The 21,701-nt window shown below is 40.8% G+C and overlaps 1 protein-coding gene across 2 annotated transcripts in view; it reads left to right on the top strand.

Annotated features, from left to right (window-relative positions):
• Nucleotides 1-21,701, top strand: part of IL1RAPL2 (interleukin 1 receptor accessory protein like 2) — a 402,698-nt gene that overhangs the window by 369,056 nt on the left and 11,941 nt on the right. For both annotated transcript variants that reach the window (XM_069811122.1, XM_069811123.1), the window contains exons 7-10: nucleotides 3,298-3,427; nucleotides 9,663-9,808; nucleotides 15,437-15,580; nucleotides 20,765-20,935. In XM_069811122.1, the coding sequence (XP_069667223.1) occupies nucleotides 3,298-3,427; nucleotides 9,663-9,808; nucleotides 15,437-15,580; nucleotides 20,765-20,935 (591 nt within the window). The remainder of the gene's footprint in view (nucleotides 1-3,297; nucleotides 3,428-9,662; nucleotides 9,809-15,436; nucleotides 15,581-20,764; nucleotides 20,936-21,701) is intronic.

Raw genomic sequence — 21,701 nt, forward strand, 5'->3', positions numbered from 1 at the left:
GAACTGTGACTCAGTGTGATACCACATGGCTCAAAGCCAGTCCCAAAATAAGGACCTGCAAAGGGCACCTTCCATGCTTAGTGCCTGTTTCTCCCCATATTCAAGGATACGTTTAGGAACCAGGGAATTCAGCTGCGGTTTTAGGATCTCAGTACTTGGGGGGAAATGCAGTGAGACGTGCCATGTTCTTTTCTGGAGGGGAATTGGTTGGAGTTCCCTAAAAACCCGCAGTGACCTGCTGTGGCCAGCTGTGTCTTAACGTAGCAGGAGAGGGGAAACCTCCTTTCCTTTCCTTATGGAGGCTTATGCAAGGAGGTAAAGTATTTCTGCAAGGAAGAGCCAATGTTACCTTTTCTGACTTTGTCCTGCTTCCAGAGTCACGAAGGAGTGATGAGAGTTATAAACCAGTAGGTGCTTCAGAGAGCCACAGAAGAGCAAGGTGCCCTTAATCAGCTTGAGGAGTAGAACAGTATGTGAGAGTTTGGGTTTGGATGGGACCTTGAGGTGTCATCAAGCCCCAAGCTCTTTCCACCCCATGACAGATCAGCTCAACCCCAATGTGCTTCATTCTGCTACTGAGATAAAAATTAGTTGTTCCACAGGAAACAGTTGCTTATACCTCCCTCTGATCAGCGACGGGTTTGCAGATGAGATGGACTGTGGGTTTTTTCAGGTGTGGCCAGTCCCAGACTTTGAGCTGAAAATACTAATTCACTCTGAAGTTTGCCGTTGACGGTATTAGTTTATTCTGCTGGTTTTCCCTGGTGCAAAGCTGGGAAATAGATCTGCCTGGGCATGTTCAGAGTGTGCAGGCTGCTGCAGAAAGGCTACTGATGTTTTCTATTGGGTTTGTTTATTACAGAAGCTGTGTACCAACAGCTTTTTTTTAGGTTTTCCTATTTGTATAGAAACTTCTTATTTCTTCAGACCAGATATATTACCTCAGGATATTTACTCTGCATGTATAGAAATCTTAGACTCACCTTGGAATATTTTCATTTCTTCAGGGTTTGTTTTTTAGGTAAAAATCTGCTGGTTTGAGGAAAAGCACACCCTGTAATATATTTTGCCTGTAACACTTAATGCCCAGCATGGTGTGCCAAGGAAAGGGCATATACTGTCAATGCTGATAGGCCGCGTCTAGCCCTTTTCTTTTTCACATTGCTACAATTGTCTTTTTCCATTAAAATCAAACATGGACTGAGCAGCCACATGCTACGAATCACTAAGTGGTGTTTAAATAGATGCGTATCCTGACTCTGAGGCAAGCAGCACAAAAGACCTCACACCACGCAGGCATTCAGCATGTTAGGAAAAGTGAGATGGATATAGCCAGAGGCTCCAGTTCTCCCCTCCACCCATGGAGGGCATGCAGCTCCTCGCAGGACTGGGTGAACCAGTTAGGAGCAGAAGGAAACAGACTGCTCTGCTATTGTCTTGTAGTGGAATTAAACATCTGCCTAGAAGTGCTTCTGACTCTTCATTAGTTAATGAAGTTTGGAACTTTCTTATGATGGTGGTCAATGCTGTGGGACGTACAGGTAACTGTGAATATCCACCCCTTCATATATTTTGGCCGTTTGAGCTGGTTGTACATAATCTGTCAGCATCAGCACATGTTCAGTGGCCAGCTGTGGTACCAGAGTTCATAGTGAATGTGGAGATAATGAAAGATTCTGTAAAACATTTTCAGGATAAACATTTTCCATTTTTGTCTTTTGCTATTTGAGAAACAGAGACTGAAATGCAGTCTTTAAAGATTTTCTTGCTGTATCCTAATGTTTCAAAAGGACTTGTAATTTTGGATCTTGACTTGGAAACAATTTGAAGGCGGCTGATTTTCAGTGGCTGGGAGTGCTGCACTTCCTGACTAATCAGACTCTTTTGACATATCTTAAATTGGGCACTGAAATAATGGATAGACAAGTGCAATAGTTGACTTAGGGCAGCTCTGTGGGGGTTTAGGCACAGATGCTTTAACACACAGCTCTGATACTTTCTGAGTATGCACACAGCGAGTTATCACTGCTGAGCAGACAGGAGGTAACTGATTAAGGCACAGTAAGTCAATCATGTGAAACCATTAGCCCATGCTCAACCAGGTGATGTGCTCCAAATTACTAGCCCTTTTTGAAAAGTGTAGGCCTGTTCTATTTCAGTGTCAAGAGAGTCTCCTGCTGGCACTGAGAATGGCTGGTATAGTAAAGCATTTCTTCCAAATATAATAAAATGCATTATATGGACTTTCCGTGCTTGATCCAAGTCCTGGAAGATTCAGCAGGAGTCTCCATTGACATTAAATGAGGTCTGTCCTCCCATGTAAGTTGGTGACTCTACAGCTGCTTTGTAACCTGGACCACCTATGCTGGGTAAAATAGGCAAAGAGAAGTGGGTGCAGCAGCTGTATTTGCATACTAAGGGAAGGGACATGGTTCTCCTGAATTTCCTGGCTTGTTTAGGGGGACTTTTTGTTCTTTTTTTTGTCTTCTGCAGGCAGACGACCATCTGTCCTGGCAGTGTAAGCACAGTCCTGGACTAGCGAGTACAGCTAAAGCTGTAGCCAAACAAAAACCCATCTAAATGCTGAATTCTTGGAGAGAAGAGAAATCTGATTAGTTTCCAAGTTTTATTTTCTTTCTTTTGGAAGTATTTTTGCAGAGCTGAAAAAGGATAGTTCTTTACTTTATTGCTTGAATAATGCTTTGAAGTTTGGTCCTTTGCCAAAAGCCTGTTGACAGTAACATGAGTATTGCTGGTGCTCGCTGGCATCATGTATTACTTTGGGATCTTTAAAAGCTCTCTGAACAACTTACCAAGACTTCATTAACATTTGATTTCTAACTAAGTGAGGAAGAAATTATTACTGTGTCTTTTTTACGGGTAGATAGGCAGCAGTAAGCTAGTTTAGTAATTTACCTGCCTCTTAGGGCACACTCCCCAGTCCTGGTAGAGATGCCAGGAGTCTGACAAAGAAGTCATCTCTTTCTTTTTAACAACCAATCTGACATCACCTTATGTTGACACCATTTCCATAGCTTCTCATTGTTCATGTAGTATCTTTCCGAGAAAAATGAAATGATGGGTAACCTCAGAGTTTCATTTCACAGCTATTTCCTGTAGATGCAGATCAACATCACCCTTTTTCCTATGGTTTATAGTTATTCCTTCTTTTTCTTTTTTTTTCCCCTCCAATTTTAAATGGGGAGGTTTATCTGAGGTCTTGAGACTTCTCACAATCATTGTCTCACTAGCAGCCATGACAGAGTGTCTAACCCTCTCTTTTCTTTGTGTTCTCAGGAAACCCGCTGACTGTGGCCTGCAAAGCTTTCTTTGGATTCAGTGGAGAATCAGGCCCCATGATCTACTGGATGAAAGGGGAAAAATTCATAGAAGAATTAGAAGGTCACATTAGAGAAGGCGAAGTCAGGTACTTTTTGGAATATTTACTGTTAAAAACATGGTATGTCCCAAAGGCCTGTTGGGTGTTTTAAACAGGTTTTTAATTAGAAGTGGAAATAGTTTTCTGTCTAAAGAGTGATGAATGACTTGCAACCAGGACAGTGGGAGTTGCTCCCTCTCCTTTCTAGTGAATAAACTCTAGACATAGTAGCTATCTATGTGCCTAAAAATCTGTTATCAAATTCCCCTGATGGTAGCTGAAGCATCTCTTCAGTGTTCTGGGGGTTGATTTTAGCCCTGCATGGAAATGATGCTGTCCACTGCAGCTGCCTCTTGTGGCAGTCCTTGGCAAGATGACATTCATTTCAGCACCAGTGTTAATCTTGAAGATGAATGGTCTCCTGTCAAAGTCACCATACTTTTTCTCTTCTAAGGAATGTGTTGCCTGCCTGTGATATAGTTCTCAGTCTGCCTTAACCAGGGCTTTCAAAGAGCATCATTTGTTCCTCCATGCTTAACACTTAAGGGAGAGAAGGAAGGCACTGTGTGAGGATGTCTAATATCCAGCTTGTGCTTGGCTTGTTCCAGATGCTGGTTATCATTTGCTGTACCAACTGTAATGAAAACAAATACGTGTATCCCCAGGAACTTTCATGGAATTTCCATCTAACAGCATCTTCTTGTCTTTCTTGTTTAATAATTGCCTGGTTAATAGCTCTGAGCAAAGACTAAGCTATGGTTATACTATAGACAAGGTGGTCCCAGCTCCTATACGCACGATGAATATAGATCATAAAGAAAGCCAAGGTCTTTGCACCTTCCACTGCACATTTTTATGGTCTCATTTCTGAGTTGTTTGTTTCTTGTAAAAGTGATTTTGGAGGGCAGGCAGAGAGAGAGATTCCTTTGCTTTATTACTTGATCAATAATTTGAAGTTCAGCCATTTAGCCACTAGTTATTAAGATATACTAAAATAACTGACCTAACATTGCACCTTAATTGCATACAGATGAAATTTATCATATATTGCCAGAATGACTTTAAGTGTACAATCCTCTTTTGGGCTTCTGACCACAAAATACAATTATTGGAAACTTCTGCCGTTGCAAGTAATCAGCATTTAACGACATTGTGTCCTCTCCAGTGTATATATATGAACAGAGTGATTTTGGTCATGTTCCTCCTCTGCATCAGAAGGACAATTTGAGGTTTGTATTTAAAGAGCTCTCCAGCTCTAGCACAGTTCAAAACTTTTCCTTTATGTGCATTTGTTAGTGAAATTGAGTTTGGAAAAGCTGTATTTGTACTTCATTGTGCCATCTCATTACACATTTGTGTTTCAAATTAATTTTGTGACAACTGCCTTTTCTCACTCTGTTAAAATGCTTTGACTCAGTTTACAGACCCGTCACAATTCAGTGAATCTTCTCTTCAGCAAAGCTACTTATCACGTACCTAACCTCCTGTGCATCGCAGACAGCTTTAAAAACATAGCATTTACCAAAACCTACTGCGTCATTACCAGCAGTGCCACAGTCCATCCCTTTTTTCATTTAGAAGTAGCTATGGCAACTGCAGTAGTAACTTTTTGCAAATGACTTTTTCACACTAACAGCCCTTGTTTATGTGTCCCATTACAGGTATGCTGCTTCACAGAAACTAAGCAGCACTAACTGTTCTGTCAGTGCCCTGAGCCAGCCCACATCCTCCACCCAGTCGTATTTATTGATGTATTTCAAAAAATGTCATGTATGTTTCAAAATTTATGAGCCATGGTGAACTTGCTGGTTAGATGCTTTTCCAATCAGTTTGCTTCTATATGGTATTATCAGCACGTTTCTGTTAATGTTGAGAAACTACAAGTAATTGGGAATTGTTACAACCAGACCAAGACACTCCATGGGTTGTTCCTTTGGCAAACATCTAACATTTTAACTCTGCATCCCCTATCTTAAATTAGTTCACAAATTTAGTAGCACTCTGAATTTTTGGTGCTGTCCTTACCCTGAACTGTACCTATCCATTGTGTTGCTGGATTTGTTGTATATGATGAGAGTTCAGGTTTGCAGATCAATGCAGTGTGGGAGTACAAAACATCCATCCCTAGTTTGCATCCTCTAGCATGCATAGTTGCTAGTCAGTGTGCTGTTATGAAAGCATGAAATAAGGATGCACATGACTTGAGCATTTCAGTTAAAATCAAACCTGTGGAACTGGTTTTTGGTAAGCAGACTTCACCATGAGTAATATATGTGTAGCTCTGGGCTTCTTGTTATTTATTAGACCTTGTTACAGAGCATCATAATAAAAAGTAACTAAGCAGCTTTGCAGGACTCGGAGGCAATGACCACATCTCTAATGTGCCTCCTTGCCTTCCCTTGAATTAAGATCGCCAAATGTTAGATATGTATAGGGGGAAAAGGAGAAAGAGGCTGCTAGCCAGGTGGATTTTTCACAACGGTAATAAAAATGTCACATAAATTGAACCAGGGCTATTAAAGAAGGAATCAGTGTCTTTAAGCCTGCCTGCAGAGTTGTCAGTTGTACCTAATTATCAAAGGAGCCCACAGCAAATTTCAACACCATCTCTCTGCCATGGCAAAGAAGTATTTTCAGGCATAAATATTCCTCTTCCAGCCACCTATGAGTTGCTTGTTTTTCTTCTTCAGGCAACACTGCAGAACAGTTTGCAGGTGCCTCACAATGCTCGACTTGTAGAGCATGTTTGTTCTTTTTTTTTATCTGTTCTCCATTTTTAAGTGGAAATAGTTTAACTCATTCTAGAGGCATGAAAAAAAGTGAATGGAGACATTTTGAACGGCAGCCTTATTTCTTCCTGCTGATTATTTTAACATTGTGCCTTTTCACCCACAGAACTCAACTGACGGTTGCAAAACTCTCAGACAAGATGAGGATGTTGCATTCTGTCAGGAGGGGATACTGAGGGAGGGGGGCAGAATTACCATCACTGCCTGGCTAATGTGCTGGGTACTTTGCAGAGAAGTATGGAAATGACAGCCCTTTCCTGAAAAGCTTATACTATTCAAGCAGACAATTTCTGGGCAGGGAATGAGAAACATGATACAGGAAAGTGAGAGGGAAGATCGCAATGCCATGTTATTAGTTGAACTACTTTTCTTTGGAAAGGTACTTATGTACACACAGATTGGTCCTTTCATCTACAGACTAGAGTTCCTATCCCTGTTCACAGTCCAGTTCCTCAACTGTATAAAGAATAAAAGTTTCATTTTTGATAAGTCCCAACTCACATGCAGGTTAGTAGAGGTTTGGAATTAATGCCTTGGTCTTGCAAAGAGACCCCGGTGAAGCTTTCTTATGGCCTTTACATCTGTGATCATACAAAGCCTGAAAATTTTAGGAAAATATGGTTTCAAAGGAAAAGTACTTTAACTTCAGATTCAGCTTAGTGCATAAATGCATTGGAAAAATATGAAAAGAGATTTGAAAAATCAGAAACATTGGATGTTTTTCAAAGAAAACATTTGTATCCTGAAATGACACTTTTGTTTTTAATTCGTATTTTCTTAACTGAAAAATAATCAGTAGACAAAATGTTTTGTTTCAGATCAAATAAAATGCTTCAGCTTGAACAAAAAGAAAGCAAGCTTGAACAAAAAGAAAGCACTGGGTATTTTTTTTACTTCACCCACCTCTTCTTTCTCTCCCTCCATCCTGTTTGTTGTGAGTTGTCAAGCACCATTGATTTATCTATGTATTAAATGATGTAATTACTCTTACAGTTTGTTCATCAAACCAGAAAAAAGAGCTATTATTTTCTCAACTTGTGGGAGCTGGCATGTGTTGGCAGTGTTGCTGGCAAAGTTTCTCCCGACTGAGATAGGGAAAGAGCTTCATCTTCTGGGTGTGCAGCAAATACTGTTGCAGCTTTAAGGTCTTACTTGTTGATACTGTATTCCTTTTCTAACCCCAAAATACTGTGCTCAGTGTTCTATGAACCAGCTACAAAATGCTATCAATTAAAGGCTGCACACATATTAAAAAAATGGAGGTGACCAACTGTGTATTTCTGTGGCAGTAATGAATCATTAGCTGTAGAGTACTAGTTAAAAGAAAAAAAAAAAGGAAAAAAAAAAGGAGGAATGAAAGGTTTAACACCACTAAGAGCTTTCTACACTTTGCTACCAGCATAATGCTTAAGTATCTGTCAGCATTTTCATGATATATCCCATTCTAAAGTGTTCTCTTCCTAAAGATTGCAATTAGCATGAAAATAAGTGGAAAAAAATTTTCAGTCCAAATGCATATTCTTTTTTATGAAAGCTCCTTTTTAGCTGATCATGTATTATTTAAATTTAGGTTAAGGGTCAATTATTTTATTTTAAATAGATTCAGAATATTAGTTTATTTTATCTTAATTGTAATCTGTCTTCATTTTTTTCTGCACAGAATATGCTGATTATAGTAAACACGAGACAATCTGAACATTCACAGAGCTCACCACATTAGTGTCCCAGACATCTTCTCTGTTAATGATTTTATTTGTTCCTTGCAAGTGATTTGTAGACCAAAATTTGTGGAACATATTGTTTACCAACAGAGAAGACACACTTTCCTGAGTTTAAAGTATTTTGATGTATATACATATGGTATATTAATAGGTAAATGAGAATTGATTTCTTTGACACCCAATGATTTAGATTGATTTGAGTCTGTACTTGGACTCAGGGCCAGAATAAAAAAAATTCAAAAATACACAATAAATGAGAGTGAATTTGCAAAAAAGATGCAATCCGAGTTCCAAATGCAACACAAATGCAAGTTCTTAAACTAATGTTTTTCCACTCACTTTTTTGCAAGTTGCACAGCCATAGTGAAAGAGGCTGAAATGTTGTGGATGCTCTGGTACGTCTTCTGAGTTCCTTCAAATCACACAAGCCTTTGAAGGCTATGTGCTGTATGAAATCTTACTGTAAATATGTGGGTTATAGCAGTCAAGCTTGCATTTTTGATTGTCTAGTGGAATGCTCTCATACTTCACTTCTGATTTGTTTTCAGATTTGGAGTTCCGTACTTGTTATATGAACTTATGTACATAAGAAAATGTGTGTGTGCATTGGAAACCCCAAAACACCTTTGGTTCGCAATAGAGAAGTTTGGGATTTGTTGTTGTTACTGAAAAATTTTAAGCTTTCCAGAAGCAGTTTCCATCCAGTGCAAACAGTGCTCTCAATTACTTTGTGCCCAGTTGCCTCCCTCAGTCTCTGGAGAAAATACTTATTTTCTGGTGAATGTGGATCTTATTTATATCTTTACTGCTTAGTGCTGTACTCTACCTTTTTGGAGAAAAGACTCACTGAAGTACTAAGTGCAGTGGTGAGTTCACAGGCAACTGCAAGGGCATCACACATTTTATGTTTACGCCCTTACACATTATGCAGCGGTACGCTAACAGGATCAAATGAATCTGGTAGATTTTACTTGATGTTACATTTCCTTGTTCAAAGGACCAGTAACTTTTTCTTGAGCAACTGATAAGAAGCCTTTTGAGAGAATAGGGCATTATATTTTTAGACTTAATGTCAGCATCAGAAAACACTTGCATTTACTTTGCATTCTTTTTAATATTCACATTAGAACAATGGCATGAAAGGACTGTACCTCTGGCCTGAAAGTCTGCTAGAACTTTCTGTTCCCTTTGTGGGCATTTTGCATGTCTCCTCTGTCCTCTCAAAGGAGCAGAGAGCTCTTGTTCTTGACACTGTTCTCTTTTAAAGTCAGGATCTAGCCCCCCAAAATAGAGGAAAATTCCACAGAGTAGCACAGCTCCTTTCATTGGTTTTCCAGACCACATTAAAATGTATCACAATATCCAGCCTTTAAAATATTGCCTTATAATTTGCTCAGCAGTGGCTTAGTAGCGCATATTTACTTCTCTGGAAAGTGAGCATTTATTGCTTCTTTTAAAAGAAACATTTTTTAGCATTTAATTCCGGTGGAACTGAGGTAAACAAGCGACATGCAACCATTGCACTCATAGCCACTCTTCCTGCACTTGATTCAGCTCCTCGCTACAGGCATGGAGGAAGAAAAAGGCTTTGTTTGTCATGAAAGATGCCTCTGTGAAGTCTCTTTCAGGCAACTCAAGTCTCCTTCTAAGTCCTTCTCCAGGAGTGAAGCAGGTCAGGCACACTGTGTATCTTGTGCTGAGAAATCATGGTTCTTTTGGGAATCTTTCACCCGTATTAATTCAGTTAAGCGAAGACTGTATCCTTCCTTTCAGACTCCTCAGAGAACATCTTGGAGAAAAAGAAGTTGAATTGACATTGATTTTTGATGCTGTAGAGGAGGCAGACCTGGCTAACTATACGTGTCATGTGGAAAACAGAAACGGACGGAAACATGCCAGTGTTCTTCTGCGCAAGAAAGGTAATTATTTTTATTTAATTATCTGTACTCTCACCTGCCTCAGCAGCAACAGGTCAGCCAGTAGCGAAGCTCCTGCTGACCTCTCTGAGCCAGGCTGGATTCCTGTGTGCCTACTTGGAGCTTCAGTATGTTTGTGTTACAGCTTCAGTTTACCATTTGTGAAAAAAAATCATGAGTTGTTCTTTAGTCTCTAATGAATCAGCCTTGCAGGTGATGCACTTCCCTGGAATACAGTCACCCGTAAAGCACCAATATAATCAGTGGAAGTATTTGGTCTAAGCAACCTATGAATTTGACCCAGAGTTGCCTGACTAGACCAGAGGTAATTGTGTGATGAAGTTAAAATGTGCATTTCTTAGAACAAGTACCTCAGCAGTGAGGTCAGATATTCTTGTATTTCTCCACTTCCTGGCTTTGCTGTTTAAATTGAAAGCTTTAAACAGTTGCCATGCATTTTAATTTCCAACTGCATTGGGAGTGAAAACACTGCAATGAGAGCTACAAATCAAGGGAGAATTACCCTATCACGGTTGCTTTTCTTGGTACTGTACCTGGAATTGGGAATACCACTACCGACAAGTTATGTGTAGCAGAAAGGAAACCATTTGGGTTTGATGTTCCAAATGAAAAGGTGCTACTATGTTCTGCTGTGTGTAGAAGTCATTATCATAAGGAGTGTAACAGTATCTCATTAGAGCTCTTAGTTGTTTGTTCGATCACCTCTCCTATTCCTAAGTAGGGTGACATTTAAATTTGATGGTGAGGTCTCTAAGATACAGTGTATTAGGTAGTACAAAAGCTGTAAGACAGTAACTGCTGGGAAAGCAAAGGAAGGTTACACACTCAAGATAAAGACCTAATGTGAAACCACAGAGCCATCAGCACAGAGATTGACTAAAGAGTTAATACATTGTCCGGACCTCTGCCATTATTCTTGGCTGTAAATTGATTTACTAAAAGAGGAGAAGAAGAAATGTTTTCATGAAGCACACCTGCAAGTGCTGTTCCAGTCCTTCATGTGCTTTCAGACCTCTAAGGCCGAGGACATGCTTCTCAGCAGATTGTGGATTGCAGTGTTAGTGTCAGTTAAAAAAGCCAATGCTCTCCATCATCACAGTTGCAGCAAAATCCCACAAAAGTGTCACCATATGGAGAAGGTTTAAATATACTATTAGTACCTGAGCATGCTGCAGATTGACCTCTGAGCCTAGGGTAGACATCACCATGGGACAAATGAACCAAGAGCCAGGTGGAAGAACAGGGAGACCAGCCAAGGCCTCTCTAGATGGGGCACCGCAGTTCCGCAAAACATTCATGGTCATCGGTTCACCTAAAGGCATGCAGGATGCTAAGTGCTGTGTTTCATGGCTATAATCTGTATAAAATGAAAGGTGAGGGAGGGGTGGTATTGGGACAAAAGAGGGCAACTAGAGAGAGGAAACTTTTGGGTCAATGTCCTCTTTTTTTTGCTATTCTTCCATGTGACCCACAGGTTATATGTGTGAAAGTACAGTACGCAGTCCTGTCAAAATCAGTTGAATCAAGTCCTACTTACATAGTTTCTTCTATATGTGAGAGTTTTGTCTCCTCCAAGAAAGAAGGGCATAACGTAGGTTATATTTTATGCTAAGTGATAAGGATAAAACAGAATACGGAAGGTGCAAACCACTCTGAGAAACAAGGGCCCGCAGCTGTGGTGTGGAACACACACGAATATATATTCAATGTCTAAACTGACAAGTTGCCACAACTTTAATTAAGGAATCTGGTCATCATGATGAAGGATTAGCCACTTTAGTGCAAAAAGCATTCTACCTTTCCATCCACTGAACCTCATAAATATACAATTGATAGTAAGTATATCTATGTTGACACTGTTAAATGTTCAGCTGTGTTGCATATATTAGAATAACAAGCTAGGTTTATTTATAACAAGAAAATGCAGATATTTCAGAGCTCTGCTGAAATTATGGAAGAAGCACTGCTGAATATAGAATTTGGAGGTGGAAAGGATCACTTCTCAGCTACTATTTCATTTCTCTCTGCATTGTGGCTGTAGAAAGCTTATATTCCCCTCAGGCATTCTCAATAGTTGATTTTCAAGCTATTAAAGTGTCATTTAAAATAACCACAGTATTTTCACTGTGTCCTTTGACTGCCTGTCCCATTGTCCTGTTTGTTATTTATTAAGTTCTTATAAATACTTGACCAAACTTTTCCTTTCTGCAACTTGATATAATTACTTCCTATCCTAGCTTTCTCGAGCTTGGATTTGACTGTAGATTATTCATGAGCCAGGAAATACTACTGTATTTACTGACCTGTGACAAGACTCAGGGCAGGACTGGTAGAAAGCTGTTGACCAGCAACCTTTGTGCCTGTCGAAGAAGGGATCATGGATTCCTATTGCAATGTGCTGCAGCTTTCCAGATGCTGAGGCACTTGGAAAAGGCAAAGAGGAAGCACAGGTCTCTCGGCCAGAGAAATCCCCCTCCCTCCAAAGTCTTACTTGCTGAGGGCTGCGTTATCCCTGTTCGGCAAGAGGTGTTTGTAGCTCCGTTTTGTCTCCCGGTTGCCACAGTGCTGTAGGTTATGTCTGCCCTCTGTTCAAAGGTGTGATGGCAGCACATCAGGTGTACACAAGCTAGCATAAGTCATGAGTCCTGGTAAACTAGGAAGTCTTGGTTAAAAAACCAGGAATAAACCCCAAATCCAAGTTATAGCCGTAGTATAAGGGTTTCTAGAGTTAGTTTTTGGTTTTACATCAGGTGGTTATTTTTAAGCACATACTTTGCTTTAAGGAAGAAAAAGGAACTGTTCAAATATTTAAGGTAAAATATGTTGAAGTCTTTTGCTGTATTAGTGGTACGGTCCTCACAAATGCTTTTGGAGAACACAGTAGTGCTGTCTGTACAGCACCAGTGTACTGATAGCCCCAGAGCATGCATCATCATTTAGTATTTTTTTTTTAATTGAAAAAGAACCAAATCCAGTTTCAAACACCCAAAGCTACCAATGCAAAGACAGAATCAGGCATGCTACTGAGACCTGAATACCACTGTCTGCTATCACATTCTTCTTTACTTAATTCAAGACCACATGTTTTATTTGCTTTCAAGTAGTTAAAAAATAAGTTCTGGACAATCCTGGGTTTGCTTTTCTTTTTTTCTCCACGCTCTCCTAGCATGTTTGGTGCTCAAATTACATGGAAACACAATATATACCCACTTGTCCCTTAGTTGTGGATATAGCTCAGGATTCCCTTCAAATGAATTTGAAAACAGTCCAGTATTTTAGTGATTGAAATGGACGTAGTCTATAATATACCTCTCCTGGAACATGAATAACTTGTCAGGACCTGCAGAATAAAATCAAGCCATGCCTTTAGTGGAAATAAACAGTGAATTTAGATAAAAGTAAATATTATAATGTTGTTTGCTCACCATTTATTTCAAGGAGGCTGCCTTTACTCAAGACATGCAGGAAAGTAACTTTTGGGGGGGGTTTGATACTGATACAGTACTAAATGATGAGGAACCTTCTAGAATACATTTGTCTCTCATTTATTGGGTGTTTATGAGACTTATAGTATTTTAAAGACCATAATCCTCTGTGATACATTGTGGCTAAGTCCTTCTACGTTATTTTACATTAGAAACTATCAGAATATTATTATTTACTAATTTTCAGTCACTATTATAGCACAAAGCCCAGATTAATCTCCTTTCCTAATGTTGGGTGTGCTGCCTTCCCTGTTGACCGCAGTGAGGACCAGTTGAGGAGTAAGGCATTAATCAGACGCAGAGACTAAGAGCTGGAGTAGGCAAGAAAACTGAACATTCTGGGGGGTTCTCCATTGCCTCCACCTTGGAATGGAAATAAGGAGCCCAAAAGCCTTGGCTTTCTGCCTCCCTATGTCTGGACTCTAGGAGAGTTCATGGGGCAGCAGGACAAATACAGGACATACAAAAGCAGATTGATTCTGCTTTTTGAGCTGGATTTTGCGGTTTTGCTTGATACCCTGCCATTCCCCCAGCAAGTGAACACAAGTCTGTGCTTCTGTGTGGGCTGCAGGTGATCAAGGCTCAGCATTTTCTCTCCTTCCAAGCTGGCAACTTTGCCATCATCTCACTTCCCTAGCAAAAAAGATTCAGTACAACAAAAAAAAGGTTTTTTTCCCTGAAAAGTGATTTTAACCAATTCTGTTCTCCATTTGAGCAGATTTATCCCCAGAGCATATGCTAACTTTATCATGCAGTGTAGTAAAAGTCCCATGAATTCCCTGTGTTCTCAGAGAGATTAAATAGCTATGATAGACTTTTTCCATCTATTAGTCCATGACTTCTTACCAGACAGACATCAGAGGTACTGTAAACTGGGAATAGCTTGACATCTGATGTTAATTATTGAAATACAAGGCATGGCAAGGCAAAAATAACCCCAAAAGATACACAACTAGTTTGCTTTTTATCTTGAAAATGACACAAATGACATACCAGTAATTTTTTCTGACCTAAGTTTTAGAAGTGTAAAGATCACAAAAACTTTGCCTTGCCTCTATTACAGTTTTTACATCTTCACGTTGTATTTATTACAGCAGCAAATTTCTTCATGATGTCTTATCCAAACTAATATAGGCTGTTAGAGGTAGCTATTGTCAAATTGTCGTCTTTGGTCTTTTATGGCTAAGTAAAATGCCAAGTGGTGTTATGAGCAACATTGTGTTCAGAGGACATTTCAGGCTAAAGAGCAATACTGTTAGTGTCTTACATCAGGTAGAGCACTGGACTGGTATTCAAGGTTTTTTATTCCATTCTCGCATTGGTTTGCTGAATGACCTTGAACATGTTGCTTCACTTTTCTATGCCTCTGTTTCCCCAGCTGTAAAAGATGGATAATTGCATTTGGATGAATTTATGAAGTTCTTTGAGGCAGACTGCTTGTGATGTTTCCTAACAAAAGCATCCCAGTAGGAAATTTTAACTAGCACTAGTTCCCATTAAAGTATAATGTGTACTAAACAAACATGTGAGAACTCTGTTAGTAGCCGTCACAACTCAAACAAAGTGGCTCTCAGCAGCCTGATGTGTGCTCCTGGTTTCTCACATTATCTTGGGCATTCTGGATGCTCAATTCATTCTCCAGTGATTCAGCTGAAGTCCTGGCTTGGCAGCTCACATCAGCTCACCCACTGGCTTCTCAAATATAAAACCAAAGTTTAATAATTTTGGGGGGACTAGAGCCTCCCAAATGGAGTACAATATGTCTAGTATATCTATTCTCACATGCTGCATACAGCATTTGATGTACTCTGCCAAGACAGAAGTTTCAAACTCCACAAGCTCATTAAAAGTTGATTAATCCTCTGTGTAAAATCACTACATAATTCCCTTGTAGAAGAATTATGATTATAGCCTCAAATGCATTCTGGATGGTGATTTCAGATGGGCAGTAGATGGAGTAAATGGGTAAACTTAAGTAATAGGCAATGAACAAAAAAATTAGGCATCCTTAATGTTACAGTGGTTGTAACTGGAAGCTGCACAATTTTATGTGGAATTGTACAGTGGATTAGGGCAAATAAAGCTAGGAAAGATCATAACCTTTTTGTCTTTCTGCTAATTTTAGATTTGATCTACAAAATAGAGCTTGCTGGAGGACTGGGAGCCATCCTTCTTCTGCTTATTTTGCTCGTGACCATCTATAAGTGCTACAACATAGAGTTAATGCTGTTCTACAGACAGAACTTTGGAGGAGACGAAGCAGCTGATGGTAAGCAGTTGCTCATGAAACTCAATACATGCAATGGAAATATTTCAGAGACCCAAAGTGATGAAGCTTCTAGATTGAAATGGACCCCAAAAGATACCTGCTGCCAGTTTAAGGTCAAACTACTAAGCACCTAACAGTGTAAAGCCCTAAGAGTTTCTCCCAAAGCCCCCTGAAATCAATGAGTCTTTTCACTGTAATGTCACTGGGCCGTGCCATAAGCAAATGGGAGTCAGAAGAATTGTTCATGAGTCTGTTACAGAGGCTTGAATGTCATTTGTTAGGTGATTCCTCAGGAGAACTCTTCACATTCATGTGTCCCAGTACCACATATACCCAGGATCACTCCTCCTGAGATCCATACTGTATGTGGGCAGCCCTTTCACCAGGTATTTTTCATTAAACATTCCCATTGAATTGTCTTCAGGCTGCCAACTAACTCCAGTAACTAGTAAGAGGTGATTGTTATTGAGGCTAACTAGTTGCCTCACTTAGTTGGGAGACTGTAAACAACTTAGTGGAAATGTACAGCTTGCCTGGAGAGTATGTTTAGGAACAAACTGGGCTGTTTTTCAGTGTTCTTCCCCCGCCTTCCCTCTCACTAGCATATATTCTGTTTGGTGCCTAAAGCTAAACATGTATTTTTAAATTGAAACTTTACTTCTCCTGAATATAGAACATTCCTGCTGCTATGAAGCTGGAATAAGCCCTGGTAAACTAAATCCAAGTGCTTTAAATCCTATTATTATATTCTTAAGACTTCTATTATAGCATAATTAATATGTTATTAATATGCATATAACTAGTATCTGCTAAAGATCTGAAGTGCAGTATTCAAGTACAGCTGCCCAGGGAAGTGGTTGAGTCACCATCCCTGCAGGTATTCAAAAAGTGCGTAGACAAGGTACTCCAGAACATGTTTTAGTGGGCATGGATGATGGTTGGACTCTATGATCTTGAAGGTCTTTCCCAACCTAAATGATTCTGTGATTCTACTTTTCATAGCCCACTGCAACACTTATGAGTCATGTAGGCAGTCTGGAGTGGTATAGCTAGAAAAAATAATCTATTTGAAAAAAGAGCAGGGAACACATTTCCCCTATTGGGCCAAAACAATGTGCAGTTGCACAGACATGTTACTTTCTGCAGTTAGCATTACTGTTATCAAAATAATAAATGTTTCTGTTTAACACTGGGTAGATACGAAGTGAAAATGTTTCACTACAGTGAAATCCATAGGAGTTTTGGAGAACGAGTGGTATGACATCCAGGGGATTTTAGGATGTGGAATGATAAATAGCAGGAATAGAGATCAGGAAACTTCCTCTTTCTCAATCTTCATGAGTGGCAAAACCTAAAATGATGCTTTTTTTATACTATACAATACTGCACAATATTTATACTGATACCTAGGAGAAAGTGAATGGTGAGATTATGTGGTTTTGGAAGTAATTTACCTCTAACACCTTGGGATTATACCAACATAACATCCCTGGTTCACACCAACAAAAAGTGACCCACAGTGGTATCTTCCTCCAGATTGCTTTGATTTATTTATCTTATGTTTTCAGTGTGAAGCTGCTGCATTTTTAGTCATGTAACTTCCTTGGTTCCTTGGTCATGTAACTTCGCTTTTTAATTTATGAAACAGTATTATTTTCTAGTTGTTTAGAGGAAGCCCCATGAGTACATAGGGGGGGTTGTGCGCATGTTAATTCTGAAAACAACCTTTTATTTTTCCAGTGCATGATTTTAGAACTATTGCAGCTTTGTGTTTCATTCTGATCATGGTGGATTGACCTTGACTAGACGCCAGGTGCCCACCAAAGCTGCTCTATCACTCCCCTGCTCAGCTGGACAGGGGAGAGAAAATATAATGAAAGGCTTGTGGGTCGAGATAAGGACAGGGGGTGATCATTCACCAATCATGGGCAAAACAGACTCTACTTGGGGAAAATTAATTGAATTTATTACCAATCAAATCACAGTAGGATAATGAGAAATAAAACTGAATCTTAAAACACCTTCCCCCCACCCCTCCCTTCTTCCCAGGCTCAACTCCACTCCTGATTTCTCTACCTCCTCCCCCCCAGTGGTGCAGGGGGATGGGGAATGGGGGTTGGGGTCAGCTTGCCACACGTTGTCTCTGCCGCTCCTTCCTCCTTAGGGGCAGGACTCCTCACTCTTCCCCTGCTCCAGCATGGGGTCCCTCCCATGGGAGACAGTCCTCCACAAACTTCTCCAACGTGGGTCCTTCCCACAGGCTGAACTGCTCTAGTGTGGGTCCCTTCCACGGGCTGCAGTCCTTCAGGCACAGACTGCTCCAGCGTGGGTTCCCCACGGGGTCACAAGTCCTGCCAGCAAACCTGCTCCAGCGTGGACTCCTCTCTCCATGGGCCACAGGTCCTGCCAGGAGCCTGCTCCAGCGCGGGCTTCCCATGGGGTCACAGCCTCCTTTGGGCATCCACCTGCTCCGGCGTGGGGTCAACGGGCTGCAGGTGGAGATCTGCTCCACTGTGGACCTCTGTGGACTGCAGGGGGACAGCCTGCCTCACCATGGTCTTCCCCACAGGCTGCAGGGGAATCTCTGCTCCGGCGCCTGGAGCACCTCCTCCTCCTCCTTCTGCACTGACCTGGGGGTCTGCAGGGTTGTTTCTCTCACATCTTCTCCCTCCTCTCTCCACTGCTGTTCCAATGCTGGGGGGTTTTCGCCCCTTCTTAAATATAGGCACTACCACCGTTGCTGATGGGCTCGGGCTTGGCCAGTGGTGGGTCCATCTTGGAGCCGGCTGGCATCAGCTCTGTCGGACACAGGGGAAGCTTCTGGCATTTCTCACAGAAGCCACGCCTGCAGCCACCCTGCTACCAAACCCTTGCCACGCAAACCCAATACACCGATTCTGCAGAATGAAGGATGGAGGCAGAATATTACTGAAGTCAAAGCATATACAGGGATGTTTCTTTCTACTCATGTAGGCTACAGTGGGGACATACAGAGCTCCCATGAGCAGTCAGCTGTATAGATGCAATTGCAGGGTCCTTTCCATTTAGACATGTATTTCTTTAAAATAGAAGATTTGGAACTCAACAGATTTGCTTTATTGCTATTTCTAAAAATATCCTATGTAAGCAATGTTGGATGCATTCACTTCCTGAGTTGTGCGTAGCATTGTTGTTAGAGAAAATGATACTGAGGATTAAGGGAAGCCATTTAGAAACCGGCTCCAAGCAGTGCTGCGTCCAAAGCACACAAAGCAAGCAGTGGGCAAGCATGAATAGGTCCTTCTGCTATGTCCTGTGTATGTGAAGCTTGTGAAGAGGGAGTCGAGACCGTAGACATGTGATACAAGCGTATGGACTCACAGGAGCCCGGGGCAACTGGTTCTGTCCACATCTTGCTTACCTGTATGGTGAATAGAGGTGACTGGAGAGGGCAGTTGTACCCACACAGCTGGAAGGGGCAGGAAGCTCAGGGACCGCTTGCACACAATCCGTGCGCAGCTTCCACGCTGCTTTATAACCAGGCGTGTCAGTGCTCCGGGGTTTGCTTTGCTGCCTTTGCAGAGCTCTCAAATGTTTGCAGGGATGTTTGCCTCCTGGATCAATTGGTGGCTGCCTCCTCTTAAAGGGTTTTGGCAGGCTTCATTAGGGACAGGGTATCAGGTTTTGGACAGGCCTCCAAAGCTGACTGGCCTTCATTTCTTTGCTGTTTGTTCTTCTGTCATCTTTCCATCAGTAACTACTATTTTTGTGTGCTGTTCATTTCAGAGAAATATCAGCAAGCCAGGTGGACATCCTCCCATGCAGCTATACACTAGGCAAATTGCCTTTTACAAATATATTATTATTCGTATGCTTTGTCTGTAGCTCTGACCCTCATGGGTCTGGCTTTGTGTCAAGAATTACAATTTCAAGGTCATCAGGGAATGTATTGTATTATGATTAGCCATTTTTTCTTTTTATCAGAATATATTGATGATTTTTAACTGCTTTAATTATCTTTCATGTGCACTTTTCTTTACAGATAATTAGTACTCAGCAATCCTCCATTCATGCAGTTTTGTTCTCACAACATTAACTGTTTGATTTTTCATTTTCTGTAAATAATGGCAGCTGTGCTCTTCCCTGGAGACTGAATTGCTGAAGGTTGACTTTTTCAATATACTATTTTCCATTACTGCAGAGGAATAGCAAAGGGAAATGTCACTAAGACAGTCTGATCCCAGCATGGATCCCATGCTCGATAGTGGTGCCCCTTTTGTTCCTAGCACAGTCGCCAGTTCTTAGCTCAATGTTTCAGACGCAGAGAGCTGGAGACAAGCCCCAGCGCTGTGCAGGAGGAGGAGGAGGAGGTGTGTGGCCCTTTCTAGCCAAACCACTGTGTTGCAGTCCCAGTGTCCTCATGTGGCGTTGCCTGGGTCCCCTCTGCCACCCACTGCCTGCCTCTACCTTTTGATGAGACTTTGCCTCCACCCGTAAGCTGCAGGCAGAACGGAGGAGCAAGTCTCCCCCCACCCCCCATTTGCTCTTGGAGTTATTTCTCTCTCTCATACTGTGAGCCCCAAGTATTTAAAATATCCTGGATCAACTGACCTCTAAAATTATGATATTGGTTTTAAAAATGACAAGATTTTCTAAAAAAAATGCTTTGCACTGTTTGTATTTGTCAGTATTTTCTGCATAATCGGTATTCATTTGAGTTAAGTCATGTATTTTCTCAAAATTACTTGTGCAAAGAAGTTTTCCTTGCTCAAAACCTTCCAAACTTTCCAGGCTCAAAAACTTTTCCAAGCTCAAAACTTTTGCATAATCATAGCACTCCTGAGGCATAAGGGTTGAAAGATTTCCAGTTAGCAATATGTGAAGGATTAAAATAAAAAAATCCAGCTTTAGTATTTGTATCAAAATTTTGCCCATGATCTTTTCAGATGTGAAATGTGTACACTGGCCACATGAAGCAGAGTTACTAACTAGCTCAACGTGCAGAAGAAAACTGAAAGGATATCCTTTGTCTGGATCTGAAAAATTTCTCTGTGGGACCCAGATTATATGTTCCTGTGAAAAGTCCCAATTTTGTTGGGAAATGCTCGATTGTTTCAAGAAATAATACGATTTCCTAGTACTTTCCTGTATTATTTATAGTGCTCTTGCAAACAGCAGACTGAACGTGAATTTGTTTTCTTACAGACAACAAGGAATATGATGCATATCTTTCATACACCAAAGTGGATCCTGATGCGTTAGACTGTGATAATAATGAAGAGGAGCAGTTTGCACTTGAAATTCTGCCAGATGTTCTAGAAAAGCACTATGGATATAAGCTCTTCATTCCGGATAGGGACCTGATCCCTAGTGGAAGTAAGTATTTCTGACCTTTCAGTTTTAATTCTGTCTGATATGTCATGAAGGCCTGGACTGTGCGATAAGTACTAGATATGGGAAACCTCTCTTGGTGAAGTGGTTGTGAGGATTGGAAAAGTTTCCTCAGTACTGCAAATTTGAGCTCTAGGTTAGAGCTTGTTCCTGCACCACTGAAATCAGAGGGAACTGCCACTGATTTCAGTGGAGGCAGGACAGGAGCTAGACTCTCCTACAGGGAAGGCTGCAGCGCTGCAAGCAATACTGTAGTCCAAAATCTCTACATCAGACAGAGGTAGTTACGCAGGAAACTTCGCCCCAAAAAATTTGTAGTCTCTGTTTTATCATTCAAAACGGGATTATTATTTTTTCCAGTAATTATTCGTCCATAGCAGCTTTACAAGTAAAAGTAATCTTTCCCATTGTCTTTTATTTTATTTCCTAACTTTGAAGTCTCATAAATAGCTACAATAGTTTCCCAGTTAATGGTATAGGTACAGTTTTTCATTAGAGTTTTGACCAAGTGTTGCATTTTTGAGAAGTGTTGGTATTGTGTAAGTAATTGGTATTTTGTGAGTAATACTGATTCTTCAGAGGACTATGTACAGCCCAGGGATCCGATGCTGTTTTCCATGCTGATGGTGAAATACACTTGTCCATTTCAAATCAGTTTTGCTGCCATGTCTGAAGATTCAGCAGCACCTTTGGATGTCTGTACCAACAGTTAATGCCTTTCTAACTGTAGTTATGGCATCTCTTCTTCCAG

Source organism: Haliaeetus albicilla, chromosome 23 (genome assembly GCF_947461875.1).
Source record: "Haliaeetus albicilla chromosome 23, bHalAlb1.1, whole genome shotgun sequence".
NCBI lineage: Eukaryota > Metazoa > Chordata > Aves > Accipitriformes > Accipitridae > Haliaeetus > Haliaeetus albicilla.